The following is a 22,480-nucleotide window of genomic DNA, read 5'->3' on the forward strand; positions in this document are numbered from 1 at the left end:
CGCCTCCTCTGTTCCCCTCACTCGCTGCGGCGGCGGCTGCGGGCCGCGCGCCAGTCCCCTCACCCCCCCCAAAAAAAGTTTGAAAACCACAGGCCCCAGCGTGGGCAGTACAGGGAGACGTCGTCTCCAAAAAGTTACAAAATTAGCCGGGCGTAGTGACACACGCTTGTAGTCCCAGCTACTCGGAGGCTGAGGGAGAAGGACCAGTTGAGACCAGGAGGCTGAGGCTGCAGTGAACCCTGATTGTGCCACTGCACTCCAGCCTGGGTGACAGATCAATACGCTGCCTCAAATAAGAAAACCGCAGAGCTGGGCCTTCATTTGAGACCATGTGGGTATCATTTTGATTAAACCACAAAGCATTTTCTCTCTACAGCAGCCCACAAGGGTGAATCCCACTTCCTTTTCCTCCCAGGTGTTACCTCTAACTCAGGACTTCTTCGTGTCGGGAGTTTTTCTAGCTCTCCGGAGTTCTTTGGATCTCAGGAACCTAGCACGGCATCACGCGAGTCCCGGCTCAGGTGAGGGCGGGAATAAAGGGAACAGGAAGCACCTTTTGGGGGGCTTTGCAGGCTGGCGGTGAGCGCCTTTCTGCACCCGTGTGCCTTCAGCGCATTCCCCGCAGAGCTCCAGGTTACAGTTTCCTCAGCCGCACAGCAAGCATGTACCTCACATTTTTAACTTCTGTCAAAGAGTGGGCCCCTGCTCTCATGAGTTCAGCACTCAGTGGGAGCCAGGTCCCAAAAGTGAACTTCAGGGTCACGCGAGAAGCACGTGTACGCCCCACAAGGGCGTGATTTCGGGGATTTGTCTGTTTTGTTTTTTTTTTCAAGCTGCTGTGTGCTCAGTCCCTGAGAAAGACCCTGCCACCTCACAGGTGCTCAACAAATAGTTCTGGAGTTAATTAACTTAAAAGTACTGTAAAAGAACTACACAGCAAATTAAATTCGCTGTGCAGCGCAAAGGCACCCTACACACGGCGTGAACGCTTCGGCTCCTGGAGCGCCGGCGACGACGAAGCCAGGACGCAGGCAGCGGGGAGAGGCAGAGGCGCCAGCTCCCGACCGTCAGTCAGAGGCGGGAGCAGGCGTGCCCCGCCCCCCGGGGGGCGGACCCGGGATTCGGCGGCGCGGGGGCGGGGCCTGGTTCTTCGCGCCGGGGGGGCGGGGCCGGGACCGAACACACCGGGCCGGTTGGGGCCCCGCTCGCCGGCGGGAGCCACCGGAGCCCCGGCCACGAAGGGGTGCGACCCCCCGCCGGCCCCGCCCTCCCGGTTGCGGCCTGGCCAATCAGAGCGGCTCTTACTGGCGGGTGGGCTGAGCCGGCCCAGCTGCTCGGAGGCTCTGGCATGGTAACATCCCCGCGCGGGGGTGGAGGGGCTCGGGGCGGTCCCACAGCGCCCCCTGCGGCCCGGGCCGTGGCCGAGGGGGCGGGGAGGCCGCTGGGGATAGCTGGGACCCCGGGGAGGGCGAGGGAGGCCAGAGGTGAGGGAAGAGAGCCCGGGAGGGGGGATGGGGGCGGGGACTGGGGGCGAAGGGGCGGGGGAGGCCATGATGGAGCCTGACCGGGGGCGAAAGGGGCGAGAGTGGCGGGACGGGGTGAGGAGTGGGATTGGGAGAGGTGGGGGTGGGTTCGCGGGGAAAGATCGAGAAAGAAGAGAGAGGACGGAGATGAGGGGACTGAGGGGACCAGGGGACAGGTGGGGACCAGTTTCCCCTCCTGGGATATTTGGTGTGCGACATGCCCCTCCCCCAGCCCCAGCGCCCGTTCCCTTTGGAAGCCTGGGTGCTCCTCAGACCACTTGGGGACTCCCTGCTTCACCTTCCTGCATTTGCAAGAGCTTGTCTCCTGAGGCGAAGAGGGGGCCTCTGAGGAAAGGGGCTCCCAGCCCAGGCCATCAACAAACTAACGACTCTGTGTGACCTTGGGCAAGTCACTACCTTTCTTTGGGCCTCAGATTTCCCATCAATTTTTTTAAAAAGGAAATGCATGAAAATTAAATCCCAGAGCTCTTCCATGGTCTAAATGAATAGGTTTTTGAGGAGGAAGTTTAGGAGAATGGGTTTGGTAGGGAAGCAAAGGAAAGGATGAAGATGGAGGCGAGGCCTTGGGCTGGGGCTGGAGAAATCCCCACGGGTGCGGGGGGGATGGTAGACAGAAAGCCTGCCGGGTTGGGGCCGGCTAGCCGTATCCTGTTGGAGGGATGGAAGAACTCTAAGGAGAGGAGGAGGTTGAAACCTAACTCCACAATGATGGAGACCAAAAGTAACATTCGCTTCTTCAGAGGGAGAGTGATAAGATGGCAGGATCAGAAAGAAGCAACAGGGGCCGGGCGCGGTGGCTCATGCCTGTAATCCCAGCACTTTGGGAGGCCGAGGCGGGTGAATCACCTGAGGTCAGGAGTTGGAGACCAGCCTGACCAACATGGAGAAACCCCGTCTTTACTTAAAATACAAAATTAGTCAGGCGTGGTGGCGCATGCCTGTAATCCCAGCTACTCTGGAGGCTGAGGCGGAAGAATCGCTTGAACCCGGGAGGCAGAGGTTATGGTGAGCTGAGATCGCACCATTGCACTCCAGTCTGGGCAACAAGAGCGAAGCTCTGTCTCCATAAAAAAAAAAAAAGCAGGAAGATACTTTCTAGTAAGGCAGATCTTTGGGGAGCAAGAGGAAGAGTAGGGCTGGTTCAGGAAAGTTGCAAACTAGGATGGTCTTTGAAACGGAAGGGCAGGTGCTGTTTGGGGCAGCTGAAGAAGGGCCGCAGGTAGATAACAGGGTAACCAGCTGGTCTCTCAGCCTTATTTTGATGATGGCTACCACTTTCTGAGAGATGTGCCTCCCAGCCTTCATCTTCAGGGAGTGGGAGTGAGTCAGACCAAGCAGACCTTGGGAACACCTGGCTCGCTGAGGATTTCTGGATTGTGTAAGGATTGGGGTTAAAAACGAAAAAAGGAAATGTATCTGAATGTAAGAAGTATCATCTGTGGCGCCATCATCCTTGCTGGGAGGCAGCTTTGTGAACTGGTTGAAAGCACAGGCTTTGGGGTCAGACTGCTTGGGTTCCAAACCTGCCTCTCCCATTTAATGACTTGGAACCTTGGTCAGGTTACTTAATCTCTGAACCTCAGTTTCTTTATCTGTAAAATGGGAATAATAACCTCGAGATGGTTGCCAGGATTAAATGAGTGTGTGACACAGTATCTGGCTCATAATAGGTGCTCAGTAAATATTAGCTATTAGCTGTTATCATTCCCTCTTTCTGTTCTTTTCCTTCTGCCTCTCCATTCTTGTCCTTTTCTCCTTTTATTCTTTTGAGTGCTAAGTTCTGAGATGCCCCTTAGATGTGAAGTCCCGGAAGTATTGACTGCATCTTTGGTGGTGGGAAAGGGGTGGCCCCTCACTGGCCCAGGTGAACATATGATGATCAGATTATCAAGTGTCTCTTCATCATCTCTCAGCCCACAAATGTGTTTTTGTTTCAGGGAAGACACAGGATCTGCTTCTCTTTCAGCAACCATTTCTATGTCCTTCCCTGTCACTAGTTATGTCTTCATATTCTCACCCAGAAATAAAATAAGACCCAAAGTTTTATGGCACTGCAGCAGGTAGGAGAGGGACGGGGTGTTTCAGGAAAGCAGGGACACAACACGGGAAGCTCGGGGAAGGAAGGGCTTTGGAAGTTCCGTAGTAGTTTATGTTTATTCCATTGTTCTGTCTTCTGTGGGGAACTGTCCAGAATAGGCCAGTGTCTGAATCCTGGCCAGAGGTCTTCATCCCAGGTTGAAGATGACTGTATACAGTTAGCTTTATTAGGTTTTCTCATGCCAACATTTCATTCCAATTTCCTTTTTCCAAGCCACAAAGACCTCTTCCAAGCTACCTCTCTCTGTCACAGCCTGTATGTCAGAGAATTTATACAGATGTACATATGCACACGTGTACACACTGTTTTCAAAGTGCATTTTAGGATATTCCAGTATGCGAAAATCTAATAAGGTTAGAGATGAGACTGCATTTTATCACAGCACTTTGTGTGCAGGGCCCTGACTAAACACTTGGGGGAGGTATAAAAGGAGAAAACTCAATCCCTGAATGTAGGGAAATCCCCATATGAGTGGGAGACAAGCAGTCCCACATGAAACACCCAGCAAACATTCACAGAGTAGCATGTCACTCTGCAAAGTAGTGCATCATTTATCGTGAAGGGACACAGGTAGGAGTGTGTGTATGTGTGTGGGATAGTCATAAGGGTGACCTGAAAGAGGTGACTATTGGATCATCTTGAACAAAGCATGAGACTGTAGAATAAAAGAAATGTGTTTCACTTGAGGGTAATCTAACAATTCTGTGCAAAGAGAGGAGGAGGGAAGCCATTGAGTCAGGATGAGCAAAGAAGAGTGTGGGGTGGCCTTCGTTGCAAGGCTTTGACTGTTAGATGAAAGATTTTGTAGGGTAGGCAATCGGGAACTGGTAAGTTCTCAATAAAATGTTGAATCGTTGGTGATTTAACCACTTAGGTTGCAGGGGGATATACTAGATTGCAAACAGACCTGCTTCATGCGGTAGGAGCTTTGCTTTTAAGGGAGGAGGGCCAGAGGGCAGATTGGATCCAGTCCCGGTTCTGTCCCTAACCAGCGGTGGCTCCTTGGACAGATTATTCCCTGAAAAAGGGGGATACCTTGGGTGACTACCAGGGTCTCCTCCAGTTCTGACATTCTATGTTCCCTGAATAACTACTATACCTAATTTACCAGTGGCCCCCTACTGTTTTATAGGACTTGCCAAGACCATTTAGTCATTAAATTAACACATATTTATTAGCACCTACTTTGTACCCATAGATAGTGGTAAGGAAACACAGTGGGAACTGGATATGAGGTGAGCAAAAACAGATGAAGTCCCTGCCCTTCAGTATTTTCAGTCTAGTAGGGGCCACGGATATTATATTTCATTAATTCTGAGACTCATATTTGAACATTTGTCAAGTCAGGATGCATCTTCAAATTGACAGGATATTATAATTTAATTGGCAGCATTTTTTTATTCATGCCAAATAGAAAAATAATATAATCAGGATTATACAACTAACTATAAAATTCTAATGGATAATTGCTGAAGGAGAAGGTACATGGTGTTGTACAAGTATATAAAAGGGGGCTCTGACTAGTTCAGGAAGTTGGGAAAAGCTTTCGTGAAGAAATGATTGGTAGATGTGAAGTGTATGTAGGCAAGGTGTGTGGGGTTGGCAGGGCCAACCCAGTTTTCTCAGGCAAAGGTGGATGCCTGAGGTGGGAGAGCTGAGAGAAGGTGAGTAGGGCTGGAGCTGAGACCCAGGAGCTCAGCATGGGGGAGGTTGGCAAGGTAGCTGGGTAGCAGACCCCCTCACAGCCTTACTGGGCAGGGGGTTTACTATTTACCCTAAGAGCAGTGGGAAGCCATTGAAGAGTTTTAAGCAGGGGGCTAACAGTCTGAGGTGCACTTTGAAGAGCTTGTTATAGCTGCCGATTGGAGTGGATGCGGGGAAAACAGTTGGGAGGCCACTGCAATTAGATGAAAAAAGATGGTGGCTTGGGCAAGATGGGTGGTGGAAAAGGAAATGGAGAGAAATGGATAGATTCAAGAAATCTTGAGGAGGTAAAGTTAACAAGACTTGGTGATTTATTGGCAAGGAAGAGGGAGTTGTGGAGAGTGACTCATAGGTTTCCATTTGGACAATTGAATGGTGTGGTGCCAGTCTCTGAGACGGGCTCCCCTGGAGCCTGGTAGGACCCAAAGATGTTAGAGAGGCTCCTGAGGCAGCTTGAGATGGGAAAGTGTGACACAGAAAATTGTATTTCCTCCACTATTGATTAGTTTCTGACTTCCCACGCTGAGGAAAGCGTCAGGGGCAAGAGCAAGTCTGAATACAGAACTAAAGCAGTTGAACGCTTAGAAAAGGTGAGTCACATTGGAGTAGTTTAGCTCATACCCTTTTCTTCTTAGGACAAGATGAAGGACGGTTTTTTTTGTTGTTGTTGTTTTGTCTTTTTCAGAGTGTCTCACTCTGTCACCCAGGCTGGAGTGCAGTGGTGCAGTCTCAGCTCAGTGCAACCTCCGCCTCCCGGGTTCAAGCAATTCTCGTGCCTCAGCCTCCCCAGTAGCTGAGACTACAGGCGTGCGCCACCACACCTGGCTAATTTTTATATTTTTAGTAGAGGTTTCACCATGTTGGCCAAGCTGGTCTCGAACTCCTGACCTCAGGTGATCTGCCCACTTGGCCTCCCAAAGTGCTGGGATTATAGGCATGAGCCACCGCACCAGGCCAGGAACAGATATTTTTTTTTGGAGACGAAATCTCGCTCTGTCGCCCAGGCTGGAGTTGGAGTGCAGTGGCGCCTTGGCTCACTGCAAGCTCTGCCTCCTGGGTTCACCTCATTCTCCCACCTCTCCTGAGTAGCTGGGACTACAGGCGCCTGCCACCACGCCTGGCTAATTTCGTTTTTGTATTTTTAGTAGAGACAGGATTTCACCGTGTTGGTCAGGATGGCCTCGATCGCCTGACCTCATGACCTGCCCGCCTCTGCCTCCCAAAGTGCTGGGATTACAGGTGTGAGCCACCGCCCCCGGCCAGGAGCAGATATTTTAAAGGCAGACATGAAGGGCGTTTTTAAATGCTGAGCATTCTCAGCATAGGGGAAATTGGCAGCAGTGAGGTACCTTCTCTTCAGCCAGATACCACCTTTCCCCGGGATTCCTCCCTATCACCCCCTAACTTTCAAGCAAAGAGGCAGAAGGGCTGGGCCCTTTAGCTGCATCTCCAAGCCTCAGTTCACTTACAGTGAATTTGTTTGTTTGTATTTGAATGGGCAATATAGTCATATGGCTGCTTATTCAAAAGATACAAAAGCCATACAGGGAAAAGTCTCCCCTTTACCTCTGTCCCTTTCTACCATTTCTTGCGTATCATCTTTTGTCTCTGATTTTTATACAAATGATAAAAGTTTGCTGCACATTGCTTTTTTTTCCCACTTGTTGATATATCTTAGAGATCATATCGAGACAATAAGCTTCTTCATTCTTGTTTATAACTGTATAGCATTGCATTTTATGTGTATGTATAATTTCATAGCTTCTTACTGGTGTCTATTTAGGCTGATTACAATCTTCTATTTTTACAAATAATACTGAAATGAAAACCTTAAACATACAGCATTTTGGCCATGTAGGGCTATGCCTATAAAATGAATTTTTAGAAGTAGAAGGTTCTATATGGAGATTTGTTCCATTTGTTCTTCATTCGTTCAATATTTGCTGAATACCTAGTATGTGCCAGATGCTGGTAGGTACCAGGAATACAGCTTCCAACAAGTCAGATATGATCCCTGTCTTCATGGAATGTTATTACACTCTTGTTGGGGAAAACATATCCAGGCAAACATAATAATTACAAAATTATGTACATGAGGAAACTAAAAAGGGGATCAGATAGAGAAATAGGAAGGAGCTACTTTAAATACTGTCAGGAAGTCATCTTAAAATAAGTGATACTGAAGCTGAGAACTAAAGGATGGGATGCAGACAGCCATTAGGGGTAGGACAGGGCAACCTAAGCTGTTCAAAGCCTACATCCACAGGGAGATAGTTCAGGATTTGTAGAGGAGGGGAGGGACACCAAAAAGGGGATGGAGGTAAAGCCAAAGAGATGAAGTTGGCTATTGGAAGTCGAAGATGTCAAAGAAAGTAGGTGGCTAAGGATGAGGTCAGTTAGGGGAGGAAGCTGGTCATGAAGAGATGAGAACTAGGGAGACAAGCATTTTAAAGGACTAGCGACTATGTGTTGAGAGAGCTTTGGATTGAATCTCTGTAACTGGGCTAATTAAGGTAGGGGAACTAGAAAAGAGGTGACTCCCTCCCTAGATACTTTGGGAATAAAAGAGACCTCTAACTTATTTTAGAGAGGCACAGCCTTGCCCACAGGCAGGAGAATGGATTAGAAGCCTTAGGTAGAGCCAGTCTGTGCCTGTAGTGAAGCCTCCTTCATCTTTTCTGTTGCTTTGACAAAATGGAAACTTTCAAAATAAAGATGACATTCAAGGGGCTCAGCCAGCTGGCTCTGAGCTGGCACAAGAGAGAGCAAACCTACCAAGGGCTAAGGGCTTGGGGTGGACAGGAAATCGGGCTTGAAGACCCTCCTGAACTTTGTGCTCCTTTTTCATTCTCACCACTTCTGCCTCCCTTCTGCAAAAAGCCCATCTCTGTGCCCATCCTGGGTCCTATGACTTTTCTCTCCCTCAACAGTCGGTTCCCGATTCTGGTCCCCGGCCCCCAGCAGCGCCTGCCCCCTTCCCACCGGGGCCCCCCATGATGCCACCACCCTTCGTAAGTTTTATGTCTTTCCCTGGGCTTGGCTTTTCCAGCCTGCACCCCCAACTCCCCAGCCCCTAGCCACTGCTGCATCACCAGCACAGTTTTCCTGTAATGCCCCTCTTGCTGCCCTTAGAAGAGGGATGGTTTTACTTGGGCATTGGGTTGGGGAGAGCTGTTGTGAAGCTCTCAGTACATAACATTGACAATTCCCCTTGTCTTTTTGACCTTAGGACACACTGGGGCTGGAGGTAGGAGAAATGGAAGGGAAAAGACCCCATTAATGTGAGGGCAGGGTGGGACTATCTATCTCTTTCACTACTCCTTACCTATGCTCTTTAAATATGCCACAGAACTCGGGCTGGAATGGCATTGGTGGTCATGAGTTGGAGAGAAAGGGATGGGAGGCAGGGGACTGGGGTACTTGGGTACCTGGATACCTGCCTTCTGCCCCTTCATCTGAGAGGCCTCTTTGGGGGAGAATTGCTGAAGAGGTGGAGCCTTCCAGTCTCACTCTGGTGCTGTTAAACTTCCCTTATTCCTTTCCTTTTCTGTTACAATTAAGAAGCTGTGTGCTTGCCTGTTAGACCCCAGTTATCAGTCTTTCTCAGTGGTGAGGAGGGAGGCAGTTTCATGCCTTGTGCTTCTCAAACTAAAGCCTTGGAATTGCCTCAGAGCAGGGTGGAGGGTCAGGGAGGGAGGTGGTGGATATTTCCTGACAGGTCCTCTCTGCCTCTGACAAGGCGATGTCTTCCCTGCTCAGTATCTCTTCCTTTCCTCCTTTCCAGATGCCCCCTCCAGGGATCCCCCCACCCTTTCCTCCGATGGGGCTACCCCCCATGAGTCAGAGACCACCAGCTATACCCCCCATGCCACCTGGCATCCTGCCCCCAATGCTTCCACCAATGGGGGCACCACCACCACTCACACAGGTAATTGTCTCTCCTCCCCTGGGGCCTCAGAAAACCCTGTCACTTTAGCTGGGGGTGGAGATAAGAGCGGGCATGTAGGCCTCAGAAACTGGGGAAGGAAGGGAGCTTTGGGCCAGACCCATGTGGATTTGTCTGCTGAATGACTGAGACAACTCTCAGGCAAGCTGAGAGGCCAGAATCTGGGGACTGCCTGAGGAAGTGCCCAAGTGAAGGTCATGGCTCCAGTGAGATGTCTCAGGACCCTTTGAGGTACCCTGTCCCTCCTGTTCCAGCCCTTACCTTGGTGGTTGGTTTCTGTCTTCTTTGTATCCATAGATACCAGGAATGGTACCTCCGATGATGCCAGGAATGCTGATGCCAGCGGTGCCTGTCACCGCAGCGGTAAGCACTAGGGGCCAACAGGTAGCAGGCTCTGCCCTGCAGTCCCGTGAGTCTGATTTGGAATGCAGGACTATGACCTCCATTCTTTCCCTCTTCTCATCGCATCCACCCAGGTCCCCGGCAGCACTCCCCACACTCAAATCCTTCTTGCCAGCCATGTACTCAGCTCTTCTAGTTTCCCACTCATCCCCAAAGTCATATACATTCTCGTTATTCACATGCCTTGTCCAGCTCCCTTAAGGAGCACACTTATCCTCACAGAGCCACACACTGTGGACACATGAATACAGTTCTTCACATCCTCTTTGTCCCCAGAAGAGTCAGTAGCACCTGGGGATCTTGCTGTGCCTTCTTATGCTATTGCTCAGTGTAGCAGAGTCTGGGTAGGATATAGAATTTGGCATCCACTGTGAAGGAATGAGCCTCGGGAGTTGTCTCAACCAAATACTCTCACTTGAGGAGAACGAAGAATGGAGCTGCTATGCGATTCTCCCCTGGGATCCCAGAGCTACGGCCCTGAAGGGTGGGGGAAGCCTGTTAGGGAGCAGAGATCTCTAGGAGCAGGACACATGGATTCTGGCCTGGCCTGCTTCTCCATCCCCCATGGCCTGGGTCCTGGGGGCCACTGGGCTTGGCCCCAACCCTTCCCCCTCCTCTTTCTTCGGCAGACGGCTCCGGGTGCGGACACCGCCAGCTGTGAGTCTTCTGGGGGCCTGCTCCCCCCAGGCTCGGAGGTTGGGGGGCATAGGGGAGAGGGGACCATGGACTGGAGCCCACCCTGGATCATGCCTGTTGGGATGCCAAGGAGTCTGGGATACTGATGGGACCAGGGGACTATTTACTGGGGCTGGAATACGGGAGGCATAGGTGGGGATAAGATGGAGGTTGGAGCAAGGACTTAGTATGTATCCTTTGGCTTTTTTCTAGCTGCTGTGGCTGGGACAGGCCCTCCGGTGAGTTCTTCCAGCTCAGGGGTCTCTGGGTAGAAAGCCTGAGAGTGGGGGACTGATAGTTAAATCTTTGGGGTGAGGAGAGGCTTTGGAAAAGGGGCCTTGACCACCATTCTGTGCCCCCCCCCCCCCCACCCAGAGGGCCCTATGGAGTGAGCATGTGGCCCCAGATGGGCGCATCTACTACTACAATGCTGACGACAAGCAGTCCGTGTGGGAGAAGCCCAGCGTGCTCAAGTCCAAGGCAGAGGTCCTGAGCTGGGCTTTCTGGCCCTTCCTTTCAGCTGCCCTGACCCTTCCAAGTCCTTGGCCTTCCCTTAGTCTCTAACCATATTCATGATGGTTCCTCTGATCCCAAGGTCCCTGACCACTCCCCACCCTCCCTGGAAATACCTCCGTAGGATCTCAAGAAGTCCACCTTCCCCAGTTTGAGCCAGGCCAGGTGGTAGCTAAAGGTTCCTGTGTCCTCTACTCACTGGGTCCCCTTAGCTCCCCTGACTGGCTGGAGAGCTTGCTCATCCCACTGATGGCTCCTATCCCATCCACTTGCAGCTGCTCCTGTCTCAGTGTCCCTGGAAAGAGTACAAGTCGGACACAGGCAAACCTTATTACTATAACAACCAGAGTAAAGAGTCTCGCTGGACCCGGCCCAAGGATCTGGATGACCTAGAGGGTGAGATGTCCTACGGGTGGGCCGGGTCAGGAGTGCTGGGGGTTCCCTATTGCCCCTGTGACTGACTGTGTTACCTTTTCCCATCGCAGTTCTAGTCAAACAAGAGGCTGCAGGGTGAGTGACTTGCCCACCTATCCATTTATAGTTGGGGCACCTGGAGTGTGGGAGTAGACTCTGTCGCCATGATCTCTACACTGTGGGAGGAAGAGCCAGCTCTGTCTCCTTGTGGAGTCATCCCCTCTGGTCCCAGTCCTTCCCAGGATAGAGAAACCAGCCAGCCCCTGAAGTCCTCCATTCTTGCTCTCCTCCTGGACACCGCCCTTCTGGCTCATCTGCAGGAAACAGCAGCAGCAGCTGCCACAGACACTTCAGCCACAGCCGCCTCAGCCACAGCCTGACCCCCCACCTGCACCTCCTGGCCCCACCCCAGTGCCCACAGGCCTCCTGGAACCTGAGCCAGGTGGGAGTGAAGACTGTGATGTGTTGGAGGCCACCCAGCCCCTGGAACAGGGGTTCCTGCAGCAGCTGGAGGAGGGCCCCAGCAGGTGAGGGCTGCCCCCCATGGCATTCCCGATGTTGGCCTCAGACTCCCAGCCTGGTTCAACCCTTGTCCTCTGCTGGGCCTCTCTCTCAGGAGGGGTTTGAAGATCTGGGTGTGAACTCTGAAGGGCAGAAAAAGGCTGCCCTGGGGAACAAGGAGGGGGTGATATGTTGCCAAAAGTTCAGGGCACTGAAAGCTGTGAGAGCTGGGGGACCCTGTGGCTGAGTCCCCTGTGCCCTCCAGTTCTGGACAGCATCAGCCACAGCAGGAGGAGGAGGAATCAAAGCCAGAACCAGAGAGGTCTGGCCTCAGTTGGAGCAACCGGGAGAAGGCAAAGCAGGCATTCAAGGAACTGCTGAGGGACAAGGTGCTGGAGTGGGGCTCCCAGGGAAGGTTTGGAGGGGGCTGGAGCGGGGCAGGCCCCATGACTCCCACCTGCTTCATTCCAGGCTGTCCCCTCTAATGCCTCATGGGAACAGGCCATGAAGATGGTGGTCACCGACCCCCGTTACAGGTAGGCCTGGGCAGAGGGAGCCAGGCCCTGTTCATGAGAGCAGCTATGCTAGGGACTCCCTAAAAAACCCCAGCTCAACACTCAGCCCTAAGGGAACCAGAGTCAGGACAGTGATAGATTGGGTTGGGGTGCAAGGGGAAGAAAAGCTGGAGGGCCTCCAGGAGAAGGAAAGGAAAGGTATCTGACACAACACATTCAATAAATGCTTCCTGAATTGAATCAAACTGAATTGAATCAATTGGGGAATGAGGGTGCTGGATAGGGTGACTTGAGAACCCCAAAGGAAAAGGGCCCAGTATTTACAGTGTCTTGGAGCTGCATCTCTTCCCGTCACCCCTACTTCTCCATGAATGGTGTTCAGATCCCAGACATCTGTGCCCTTGGAGCCCCTGCAGCCTGCAGTGTCTCATGACCCTCCAGTGTGGGCTGTGCAGGGTGGTTCAGGGTGACTTCTCTATCACCACCCCACTCCTACCCTCTATCCCAGTGCCTTGCCTAAACTGAGTGAGAAAAAGCAGGCATTCAATGCCTACAAGGCGCAGCGGGAGAAGGAGGAGAAGGAGGAGGCCCGGCTAAGGGCCAAAGAGGCCAAGCAGACCCTGCAGCATTTCCTGGAGCAGCACGAACGCATGACCTCCACCACCCGCTACCGGTCAGGGGGCCAGGCTGGGCTGGGGCTTGGGAACCCTGAGAACACAAAGGTCCAGGGTCTCTGTTCTCTGTCTACCTACTCACAGCTTATATGCTCCACAGGCGGGCAGAACAGACCTTTGGGGAGCTGGAGGTCTGGGCTGTGGTCCCTGAGAGGGATCGAAAAGAGGTTTATGATGATGTCCTCTTCTTCCTGGCCAAGAAGGAGAAGGTAATGGTTCCTGGGCAGGATCCTTCAGCCCATCTCATCCTGGACTTTCCTTGTCTTTGCTTTGTTATGGACCCTAGCCATTTACTTCTCTACTTCCCCAGTGTCCCCGCTTCTGACTTGGAAGCTGGTATGGGACTTGCACATCTAATTTCTGCTCTGGGCCTATAGTCCTGGGTGTAGCGGGGAGGAGGAGTCTCTGAGAGATGGGTCTGTAACCTGTACTCCCTCCCCTTCCCTGAGACATGAAAGTCTTGAGTATGGCCTTCTTCCTAGGGTTCCCTAGCTACCTTTCCCCAGGTCCTCCTCTGCCCAGGCCTACTTGGGTAGCTCTGGCCTGCCCTGCTTCACCCTGATCCTGTGGCTCCCTAGGAACAGGCCAAGCAGCTCCGGCGCCGCAATATCCAGGCCCTAAAGAGCATCCTGGATGGGATGAGTAGTGTCAACTTCCAAACCACATGGTCCCAGGCCCAGCAGTACCTCATGGATAACCCCAGCTTTGCTCAGGACCATCAGCTGCAGAGTAAGCCTGGGCCTCCAATCCCAGCTATCCCTTTCCCTTTCTTTACTGGACCTGGGACCCCAGAGTCTGCCTCACCCCACTCCCCTGTACCTCCTGCCCTCCCGGACACCCTAGGAGTACTCAACACTCACCCAGTCCTTGTACCTCTCTGGACTCCGGGGATACCAGAATGTTTCAGGACACCCCTCCCTCTGGGGTCCACTGTTGGCCTAGACATTTTGTGTCCTTGGAGGAGGAGCTCTGGGATAGGAATTTTAAGTCCTAGAGATGTCAATGATGATTTTAGCTCATGTGAATATGGTCTTAAAGCATCATAGCACTACAGGCCTTAACTGGTCACATTACAATAGACTGTTGTTGGCCTGTAATCACTGATGATACTCAAATTCACTTTCTGAAATTGCATCAAAGCCTGATTGATTCCCAGTTCCCTAAGATGTGAAACCTCAGATCCTAAGACAACTGGTTTCATGTTATGGCTTCTAATAACTGAATTCACAAGAGCTGAATACTTGCTCATTTATTCTTGTACAATTAATGATCCCCTCTTAAGAACTACCATTCCAGTGGCTGCTCCCACAGAGCCCCCTCCAGGCCCTTCCCCCACCACCCTGGGTATCCCTAGCACCTGTAGGACAGCATCGTTGAAACATTAGGGGTGCTGGGGTCTGAGAGGGTGTCCTGCTGGGACAATGCCCGCTGAACCTCCTGCCTCTCTTTAGACATGGACAAGGAAGATGCACTGATCTGTTTTGAGGAGCACATCCGAGCTTTGGAGAGGGAAGAGGAGGAGGAACGGGAGCGGGCCCGGCTTCGGGAGCGACGCCAACAACGCAAGAATCGGGAGGCCTTCCAGGTATCTTTGTTGTCCTTTCTAGATCAGAGCTCGGCTCTGCCCTAGAGCACAACCTCTTCACCCATTCCCTGTCCCCTTCTGGATAGGCTGCCTGTTCTTTCTGTGCCTAGCCCTGTCCAAGCTCCGTGAGACCTCTCTCTGCCTGCAGTCTGTTTCTGCTGTACCTCCTCAATTCTGGACTGTGCTCTTCTAGGGAGACTAGATGTATGCACCACCCAGAAACTGCCAGCAGAGAGCACCCTACAGGCATGACTTGGCAGCTAGGCCACGTTTATTTCTCTTAGTGGGGCGCCCGACATGCAGAGTTTATTCCCTCAGCTTGGGGGTGGCAGTGGTGGTGGTAGTGCTAGGGGTTACTGCAGGCAGGTTTCTGTTTCTTTGCCTCCCGGAACTGGCTTGTTTTCACTTTTTTGTTCTGTCCCTCTCTGTGTATTTACATTCTTTTTGCATTGTTCTCAGCCTTGCATCTCTTCATCTCTGCCTCTCTTGCCTGCATTTCCTCAATCTTGATTGTCCCTGACTCTTCCTCTGCCATTCCCTCTCTTCCCCTCATTCTGTGGCTCTGCCCCCTCCTTGTCTCACTCTCCCTATAACTGGCCTCTCCCTGCTCAGACCTTTCTGGACGAGCTGCACGAGACAGGGCAGCTGCACTCTATGTCCACCTGGATGGAGCTATATCCAGCAGTCAGCACTGATGTCCGCTTTGCCAACATGCTGGGCCAGCCGGGTAAGGCAGCCAGGCTGGGCAGCCAGGCTCCCCCTTCTCTGGCCTGGCTTCCCGCCCTGCCAGCCTCTCTGCACCCCCTACTCCCGGGTCCTGTCCTCGGCACAGCCCCCAGGCCTTGGGAAGCTGCCGCCCGCCAGGCCCCCCTCCCTCCCTCCTTGCAGGCTCCACCCCTCTGGACTTGTTCAAGTTCTATGTGGAGGAGTTGAAGGCACGATTCCATGATGAAAAGAAGATCATTAAGGACATCCTTAAGGTGAGGGAGGCTGGGGTTATGGATGGATACAGGGTGGATGCAGGGCACACTCCCTGCAGAGGACTCCCTGATAAGTCCTGTTTTGCAGAAGCATTACAGCTTGGTTCAGCAGATATCTACTGTGATCCTTTACTGCACACTAGGGATACAGTAATGAATACACAGTTTCTACCCACAGGAGCTCATGGTCCAATAGGAAGATATACATGAGAACTGTTATACAAAGGGGCAAGTGTTATTACAGAGACAGGAATCTGAAGAACTAACATTTGAACTGCGCATTTAGAAATGAGTAGGTGGAAGAGGTTGGAGTGTACACAGGGTACTAAGAGCAAAGGCAAGGGGGTGGAAAGGGCATGCCAGGTCTGAGGAGGAAGAAGCATAGCTAATTGTAAACTGGTAGCACACAGATTGTTCTTTCTGGCCTATACAGTGTTCTGTAAAAATTTGGAATTCGTTGCTAACATTTTAAAACCAGGAAACTTCACACAGAAAACCTGAATCTTTAGCTTCTCTTGTCAATATGGATTATCTAGCAGCATTGAGCTGGATTTGCAAGGCATTCTGCAGACTCAAGCTGAGATGCCACTTTAGAAAGGGCAAGTCATCCTCACCATTCCTTAGTGCCTTCTTGATACTGTCACAAGTGTCAGCTGCCATTTACCATCACACATGGCCTGTTGCTCTTCTTCTACTGGAGAAGAGAAATAGTTCTCAATATTTACATCTTATCAAAAGTGGAAAAGTGGGTGAGTGATGGACTAAACCTTGTGTTCCAAAAGAAAAAAACAAAGAGCATATTTCTTTATGGAAGTGAAGATTCTAATGCATTTGAGGAGATAATACAGTACAGTGGTTAGGAGCAGGACTGGAGGCAGACTACCTACAGTAAAAGTCTAGCTTAACTGCTTGCTAGTTGTGTGACCTTGGACAGGTCACTTGACCTTTCTGACCCTGTTTCCTCATCTAAAAAATGATGAGTGTTCCACCAGAGTACACCTAATTACAGAGACTAAATGGCACCTGGGTTGAAAGGGATCTGGAAATAAAGCTAGAAATGTCTCACTGCACATATATTTCTTTGAAGTACTGTTTTGCCTTACAAATTCACGTAGGTGTTGCATTTTAACACCATATTACCTATTTAATATAAATTTAATATTTTAAATTACTTACCATTAGGTAAGATGTATCATACTGTCCTGAGGTATCCTTTCTCTGGAACCACATGCCCCAGCTTGGAAGTAGAACCCTGCATGTAAAGTGCCTTGAATGCTAAAATAAGAAATTTGGATTTTTCTCTCGTAAGTAATGAGGAACCGGGGAATGATCAGATTAGATGCTGTATAGTAGAACCTTTCAGTCTAGAGTACATACTTATGTCCTTAAGGAAGGTGGTGGTGTTAGGTAGAGCAGTTCTTGAAGCCTCAAGATACTAAAACTGATAGTGGTGAGTAATTCAAATAGTCATATTCTTCTCACTTATCCCCAGACCTCTCTCCTACCGTTGGGGCTACTTGGTACAAAAGTCCAAGAAGCACTAGATGCTAGGAGCTGGGTTAGAGGGATGGAAGAGGGCGAGCAGGGAGAAAAGTCAGTAGGCTGTGCAGGAATCTTGGTAGGAGGTGATCCTAGCTGGGGGCGGTGGGGACAGCAGAAGAGAGCAGGCTATAGCACCCCAGCTGTTCTTCTGAGACACTCTGGGTGTCTGTGTAGGTGCCTTGAGACAAGCAAGGGTTGGAGTTGAGTGTGGGGGGATTTGGTGCTGCTTCCTGTTTTCAAGTGAAGCAGATTGAATCTTTTTTATGCATAGAGGTTCTACATAAGATTTCTATTTTAATAAACTGTTTCTGCTGTTTAAAAAGGATAATTTAACACCAGTGGGATAGAGTCACTAAGTAGAATTGACAGATTTTGTGAAATGGAGGGAAAGGAAGGAATCAGAGGTGTCAGGGCAGTGGATGATGGCACTATTGATAAGGATAAAACAAGAAGAGCAGGGCTGTAGAAAACAGGAATTCTATTTGGGGAATTACTCTCAAAGCAAATATATTTTAAAACAGAATAATCATATAAAGTAGAAATGCCTTATCCTGGGATAGCTAAATTTTATTGGACAATTAACTTTTAGCCACAGAGTGGCTGGTTGATAGGCCTGTAGGGGCCTATCCTCACTGAGTCCTGTCTCTCCACACAACCTGATAAAGCAACTTTTTTAGACAGTTCCCTTCCTCTTTCCCCATTTGGGTTCCTGCCTATGGAGGGCAGATGAGCCCAGGAGTCCCTCTTGCTTTCCACAGCCAGGCAGACCATGATGGTGCCTCTCATCCCATAGGATAATGCAGAGAGCCCCAGACTTAGAACAGGCAGACAGATCCAGGTCAGGGAGATCCATGGAGAATGCTCATGAGAAATATATTCTCTTGAGATCTGTTGAATTTTAAGTGTCTGAAATATCCAGTCTAGGATGAGTTTGAAAATCAGGAGAGATGAAGGATGAGATTGCTAGGGAGTACAGATTGGGTAGTGAAAGAGGACTAAGTGCTGTTCTCAGGAACATGCATATGGAAGAGAAGTAATAAAAGGTCAGAGAGGGGGCGACCTGGAGAGGGGAGTGTTGAAGAAGTAAATGGTAGAGGCACTGAGGACCAGATGAGTGAGGACCAAGAAGGTGGCCTTGGATTTGGCTAGTAGACACAAGCAACCTTTGGGAGAGTAGAGTCATGGAGGTGGTATGGGAGCAGCACATGTTTTACAGTCAGATAACTCCTGGTTGCTTATTGGCTCTGAGACCTCCGTAAGTTCCATGTCTGAGCCTGTTTGCTCACCTGTAACTCCGGGATAATTCATAGGTAAGGTTGCGAGAATTAAATAACATTTGTAAAGTGTCTAATAGGTTCTCAATAAATGTTTATTCCTTTTCCTTTCTGCTGCATTTCAAGAGGTTTTGAAACAAAGGAAAAGAGCAGAGGTAGTTAGCTTGATGAAGGGGAGAGCATGGTGGAAAGGATGTTCCAAGTTAGGTGAGGTGTCTGCTTGATGGAAGGAGCCAGTAACGAGGGTGACTTGGAGCTTTCAATTCCCTGAGAATGAATGCTGTGTTGATAAGGACTGGAGCAGGGTTGAGGAAGTACCCTTGGAAAGAAGCAAGAGGAGCACACCTCTGCCATCAGCAAAAAGGCCAGAGGTGGTGAGAGCTATGTGGAGGGAGAGGAAGGGAATCTGGCCTGTGCTTAACTGACATTGAGAGCTAGACTTTGAACTCCAGTGGCTTCATTTACCACTCATGTCATCTTGGGCCAACTGAGATCACTTTTCTAAGCCTCTGCTTCACTGGAATGTTGTGAGGCCTAAATGAGAAGCATAGAGCCTGGCCCGTGGAGATGTTTTTAGTATTGGTGGGGAGCTGCACACCTGGTGGCCTCCATTTCTCCCATGGACTAAGTCATCTGGGTGGGTGTGGTACTTGAAAGCACAGACTTTGGGGATAGAGAGACCCCCCAGGGTAGGGTTCTTGCCCAGCCATATATCAGCTGTGAGACCTTGGGCAAGTGCTCTAGTTTCTCTGAGCCTTGGTTTCTCCTTCTGTGTAAAATTAGGATACTAGGACCTATTCTTAAATGTAGAACCAAGAGGATTAAATGAGATAATGTGTGAAACACTCGTGGTACCTGGTACATAGTAAGCACTCAATAAATAGAGCCAAAGGATAGGGGCCAGCAAGTGTTGATTGAGAATGCATGGAAGCACAGCTGAACAGCAGGAGGGCCCAGCTGGGGCCAGAGCTTTAAGCCAAAGGAACAAAAGTTAATTTTGAGAAACTCAGCATTAATCAGCCATTGGGAGACATCTCCCAACACCTTCAGCTCTGTGTGACATCCAAACCAAGGGTAGGCATGGGGGCTTAATTGTCAAGTGATGAGGACTTGGATAACTTGGTTTCTAATGCATATCACAGTCCTGTGGATCTCTTCGGAGGCAAGGGCCTTCTCGACCATCTGTAGTGTGACCACTCTGCCTGCCAGCTTTGGCCTCAGGCACGTGGTGCCCCTGCTTCATGCACTGCTGTACCCACAGGACCGGGGCTTCTGCGTGGAGGTGAACACGGCCTTTGAGGACTTCGCCCACGTCATAAGCTTTGACAAGAGGGCTGCCGCACTGGATGCAGGCAACATCAAGCTGACCTTCAATAGTGTGAGGGGTTGGGCAGGGCATGGGGCTCAGTTCTCTAATTCATCCGTGTCTTGCTCCATTCCTTCTCACTCACTGTCCCACTGACTATATTCCCAATTCAGGGGATGGTGGTAGAAGCCCAGACCATAACTTTCCATCTCCTAAGGTATGCCTGAGTGGGACCTGGCATCCACCCTCCTGGGTGACCCTGTTGCGTGTCCCTTCTTTCCTCAGCTGCTGGAGAAAGCAGAGGCACGGGAGAGGGAGCGGGAGAAGGAGGAGGCACGCAGGATGCGGCGCAGGGAAGCTGCCTTTCGAAGCATGCTGAGGCAGGCTGTGCCTGCTCTGGAGCTAGGCACTGCCTGGGAAGAGGTCAGGAGCGTAGCCTGGCCCCAAGCACCCCTCAAGCCTGAGGGCAGCGGTGCTTCACCACTGAGGGCCCACCCCAGTCACGTCACAGCCCTGGGCCAGCTCCAGTTCCCTTCCTTTCTCTGCCCCAGCCCTGCCCTGTGCTCATGGCGGTGTCCAGGCCAGGCTGAGCGGGGCCTAGTCTGATCAGCAGTGCTCTCCTCGTTCAAGGTCCGTGAGCGTTTTGTGTGTGACTCAGCCTTTGAGCAGATCACCCTGGAGTCGGAGCGGATCCGGCTCTTCCGGGAGTTCCTACAGGTGCTGGAGGTGAGGCAGGCTTGTCCTCTGGATCTGCCTCAGGCCCTTGAACTCATTAGACCAGTTCAACAGAGACCTCAGTGGCCTCCCTCTTACCCTTAGGGCACTCCTGGCCAGCTAAGGAAGGGGAGGCCTGAGGACCCCTGGGATAGGCAGAAGGCTCTAGCCTGAGAAAGGGAGGCAAGCCAGATTTTAGGAGGTAGGATCCCTCCTGGGGCTAATTCTGGTGCTGTCCTCACCCTTCTTCCTCTGCCTCTAGCAGACTGAATGCCAGCACCTCCACACCAAAGGCCGAAAGCATGGCAGGAAAGGCAAGAAGCACCATCGCAAGCGTTCCCACTCACCCTCAGTGAGTAAGCGGGTAGAAGGGACGTGGGGTGAAGCTGGGTTTTGGGGAAATAAACACTTTGTTTTCTCCTTACAATATCTCCCTTGGAGGGAAGTTTGAGGATTCCTTTGGCCCTGGGTCCTCCTCTCTCGAATTCCCAGACGAGGGCTTCTGGAGGGCAGAGAACCTCTGTACTGACATGTATCTGCTGATCTGCCCAGGGCTCTGAGTCAGAAGAAGAGGAGCTGCCCCCACCATCTCTCCGGCCCCCCAAGCGGAGGAGGCGGAACCCCTCAGAGTCAGGCTCTGAGCCCTCTTCCTCACTTGATTCAGTTGAAAGTGGGGGTGTTGCCCTTGGAGGACGGGGCTCCCCTTCCTCCCATCTTCTTGGAGCAGGTAAGCAGTTGCTATGAGCCTAGAAGCTGGAGAACTGTTGTCCCAGACTGAGAGGATGCCCTCCACAAGCCCTAGCTCCTTTGAGGGTAGACTGGATTGGGAGGGCTGCACCTGTGGAAGTAGAAATAACTTCCTCTACCTGCCCAAGCAAGAAGCTGGAGAAGAAAAACTGGACTTAGACTTCCTCAGAGCATGAGGTTCCTGCCTGTGAAGAATGAACAGAGGGGCTAGAACAAAGAAAAAGAGCCTGCCTTTCTCCTGTTGGGACTTAGTAGGGATTTTTCTATCTCCAGATCATGGCCTTCGGAAAGCCAAGAAACCAAAAAAGAAAACTAAGAAGAGAAGACACAAGTCGGTGAGTGAAGGAACTTCTACCTAAGCCCTTGCTATTTTGTGAGTTCTGTTCTACCTGCCTCCCAGGCTATCCACAGGAACTAAGAAGGTGGGCTCTGGACTCTTACAGAATAGTCCTGAGAGTGAGACAGACCCTGAGGAGAAAGCTGGCAAGGAGAGCAATGAGAAAGAACAAGAACAGGACAAGGACAGGGAGCTCCAGCAGGCAGAGCTCCCTAACCGTTCCCCAGGCTTTGGAATCAAGAAGGAGAAGGTGAGGGGCAGGGGCCCTAGGTCAGTCAGCACGCTGGTCAAGCCTCCACGGCCCTCAGTGCAGGCTAAGGGTGAACTGTGCCTTTGCTCCAACAGACAGGCTGGGACACGTCAGAAAGTGAGCTGAGTGAGGGTGAGCTGGAGAGGCGGCGGCGGACACTCCTACAGCAGCTGGACGATCACCAGTGACCCAATGAGCTGTTCTCTGCCTCGGGTCTGTGTGAGGCCATGGCTCCTGGGCCACCCTCACCATCTGCCTCAGACTTCTTCCTTTGTCTGGTCTGTGTCCACTTTTTCTAAAGTAACCCCACCCCCAGAACACCATTGTTGGCACCTCTCAAGGTTGCTCTTGGTGTTCAAGGGTCCCCTACTCCCTGGACTAGTGCAGTCCTTGCCCTCAGCCCCAGACCAGAGATGGGTGGTAAATGCCATGTGGGGTGGGTGATGCCAATAGATAAAAGTGTGAGAGAACAGTCACAGGCTGTTGGACACAGCCTGGGTGGCAGAGGGCCAGGGTCATCACCCTCTAGCATCAGTGCCTGCTCCTGCCTGCCCTGGCCTTGAGGCTCCACCACTTCTTCCTCCACCCAGGACCTAATGTACGTGTGTTTTGTTTTTTGTTTTTTAAATAACAATATTTATAACATGGCCAGTGACTCTTTTCCATGTGCTGGACAGGCTGGGGACTGGACACATGCCCAGCAGAGGGCACTAGTGTCTCATGGCAGGCCTGCTTCCCTTTGTGTGGCTAGAGCCCACC

At 51.2% G+C, this 22,480-nt stretch overlaps 1 protein-coding gene across 17 annotated transcripts; it reads left to right on the top strand.

Annotated features, from left to right (window-relative positions):
* Window positions 1-503: 503 nt before the first annotated feature.
* Window positions 504-22,368, top strand: PRPF40B (pre-mRNA processing factor 40 homolog B). Of its 17 annotated transcripts, none has more exons than XM_054445531.2 (27): window positions 1,161-1,351; window positions 5,853-5,936; window positions 8,277-8,357; window positions 9,131-9,274; window positions 9,590-9,655; window positions 10,324-10,351; window positions 10,583-10,608; window positions 10,745-10,855; window positions 11,158-11,278; window positions 11,368-11,392; window positions 11,617-11,823; window positions 12,063-12,186; window positions 12,269-12,333; window positions 12,821-12,985; window positions 13,087-13,195; window positions 13,565-13,715; window positions 14,438-14,571; window positions 15,184-15,298; window positions 15,460-15,551; window positions 19,629-19,745; window positions 19,959-20,096; window positions 20,304-20,399; window positions 20,650-20,739; window positions 20,940-21,114; window positions 21,408-21,469; window positions 21,578-21,721; window positions 21,817-22,368. In XM_054445531.2, the coding sequence occupies exons 1-27, from the start codon at window positions 1,349-1,351 to the stop codon at window positions 21,907-21,909; spliced, it is 2,766 nt and encodes a 921-aa protein (XP_054301506.1). In that variant the 5' UTR covers window positions 1,161-1,348; the 3' UTR covers window positions 21,910-22,368. The 17 variants fall into 17 exon arrangements, with proteins under 17 accessions (XP_063502986.1, XP_054301506.1, XP_054301494.1 ...); XM_054445519.2 differs by lacking the exon at window positions 5,853-5,936 and adding an exon at window positions 8,576-8,593; XM_054445520.2 differs by lacking the exon at window positions 5,853-5,936 and adding an exon at window positions 8,576-8,593 and having other exon boundaries at window positions 20,653-20,739.
* Window positions 22,369-22,480: the final 112 nt, after the last annotated feature.

This window comes from Pongo pygmaeus, chromosome 10 (assembly GCF_028885625.2).
Source record: "Pongo pygmaeus isolate AG05252 chromosome 10, NHGRI_mPonPyg2-v2.0_pri, whole genome shotgun sequence".
NCBI classification, from domain to species: domain Eukaryota; kingdom Metazoa; phylum Chordata; class Mammalia; order Primates; family Hominidae; genus Pongo; species Pongo pygmaeus.

What these genes read in the sequence shown, in the direction of transcription:
- PRPF40B (XM_054445531.2), top strand. An exon ending in TCAAGCTGACCTTCAATAGT is followed by an intron (nt 19,746 to 19,958) that starts GTGAGGGGTTGG and finishes TTCTTTCCTCAG; the next exon opens with CTGCTGGAGAAAGCAGAGGC. An exon ending in AGAAGAGAAGACACAAGTCG is followed by an intron (nt 21,470 to 21,577) that starts GTGAGTGAAGGA and finishes GGACTCTTACAG; the next exon opens with AATAGTCCTGAGAGTGAGAC.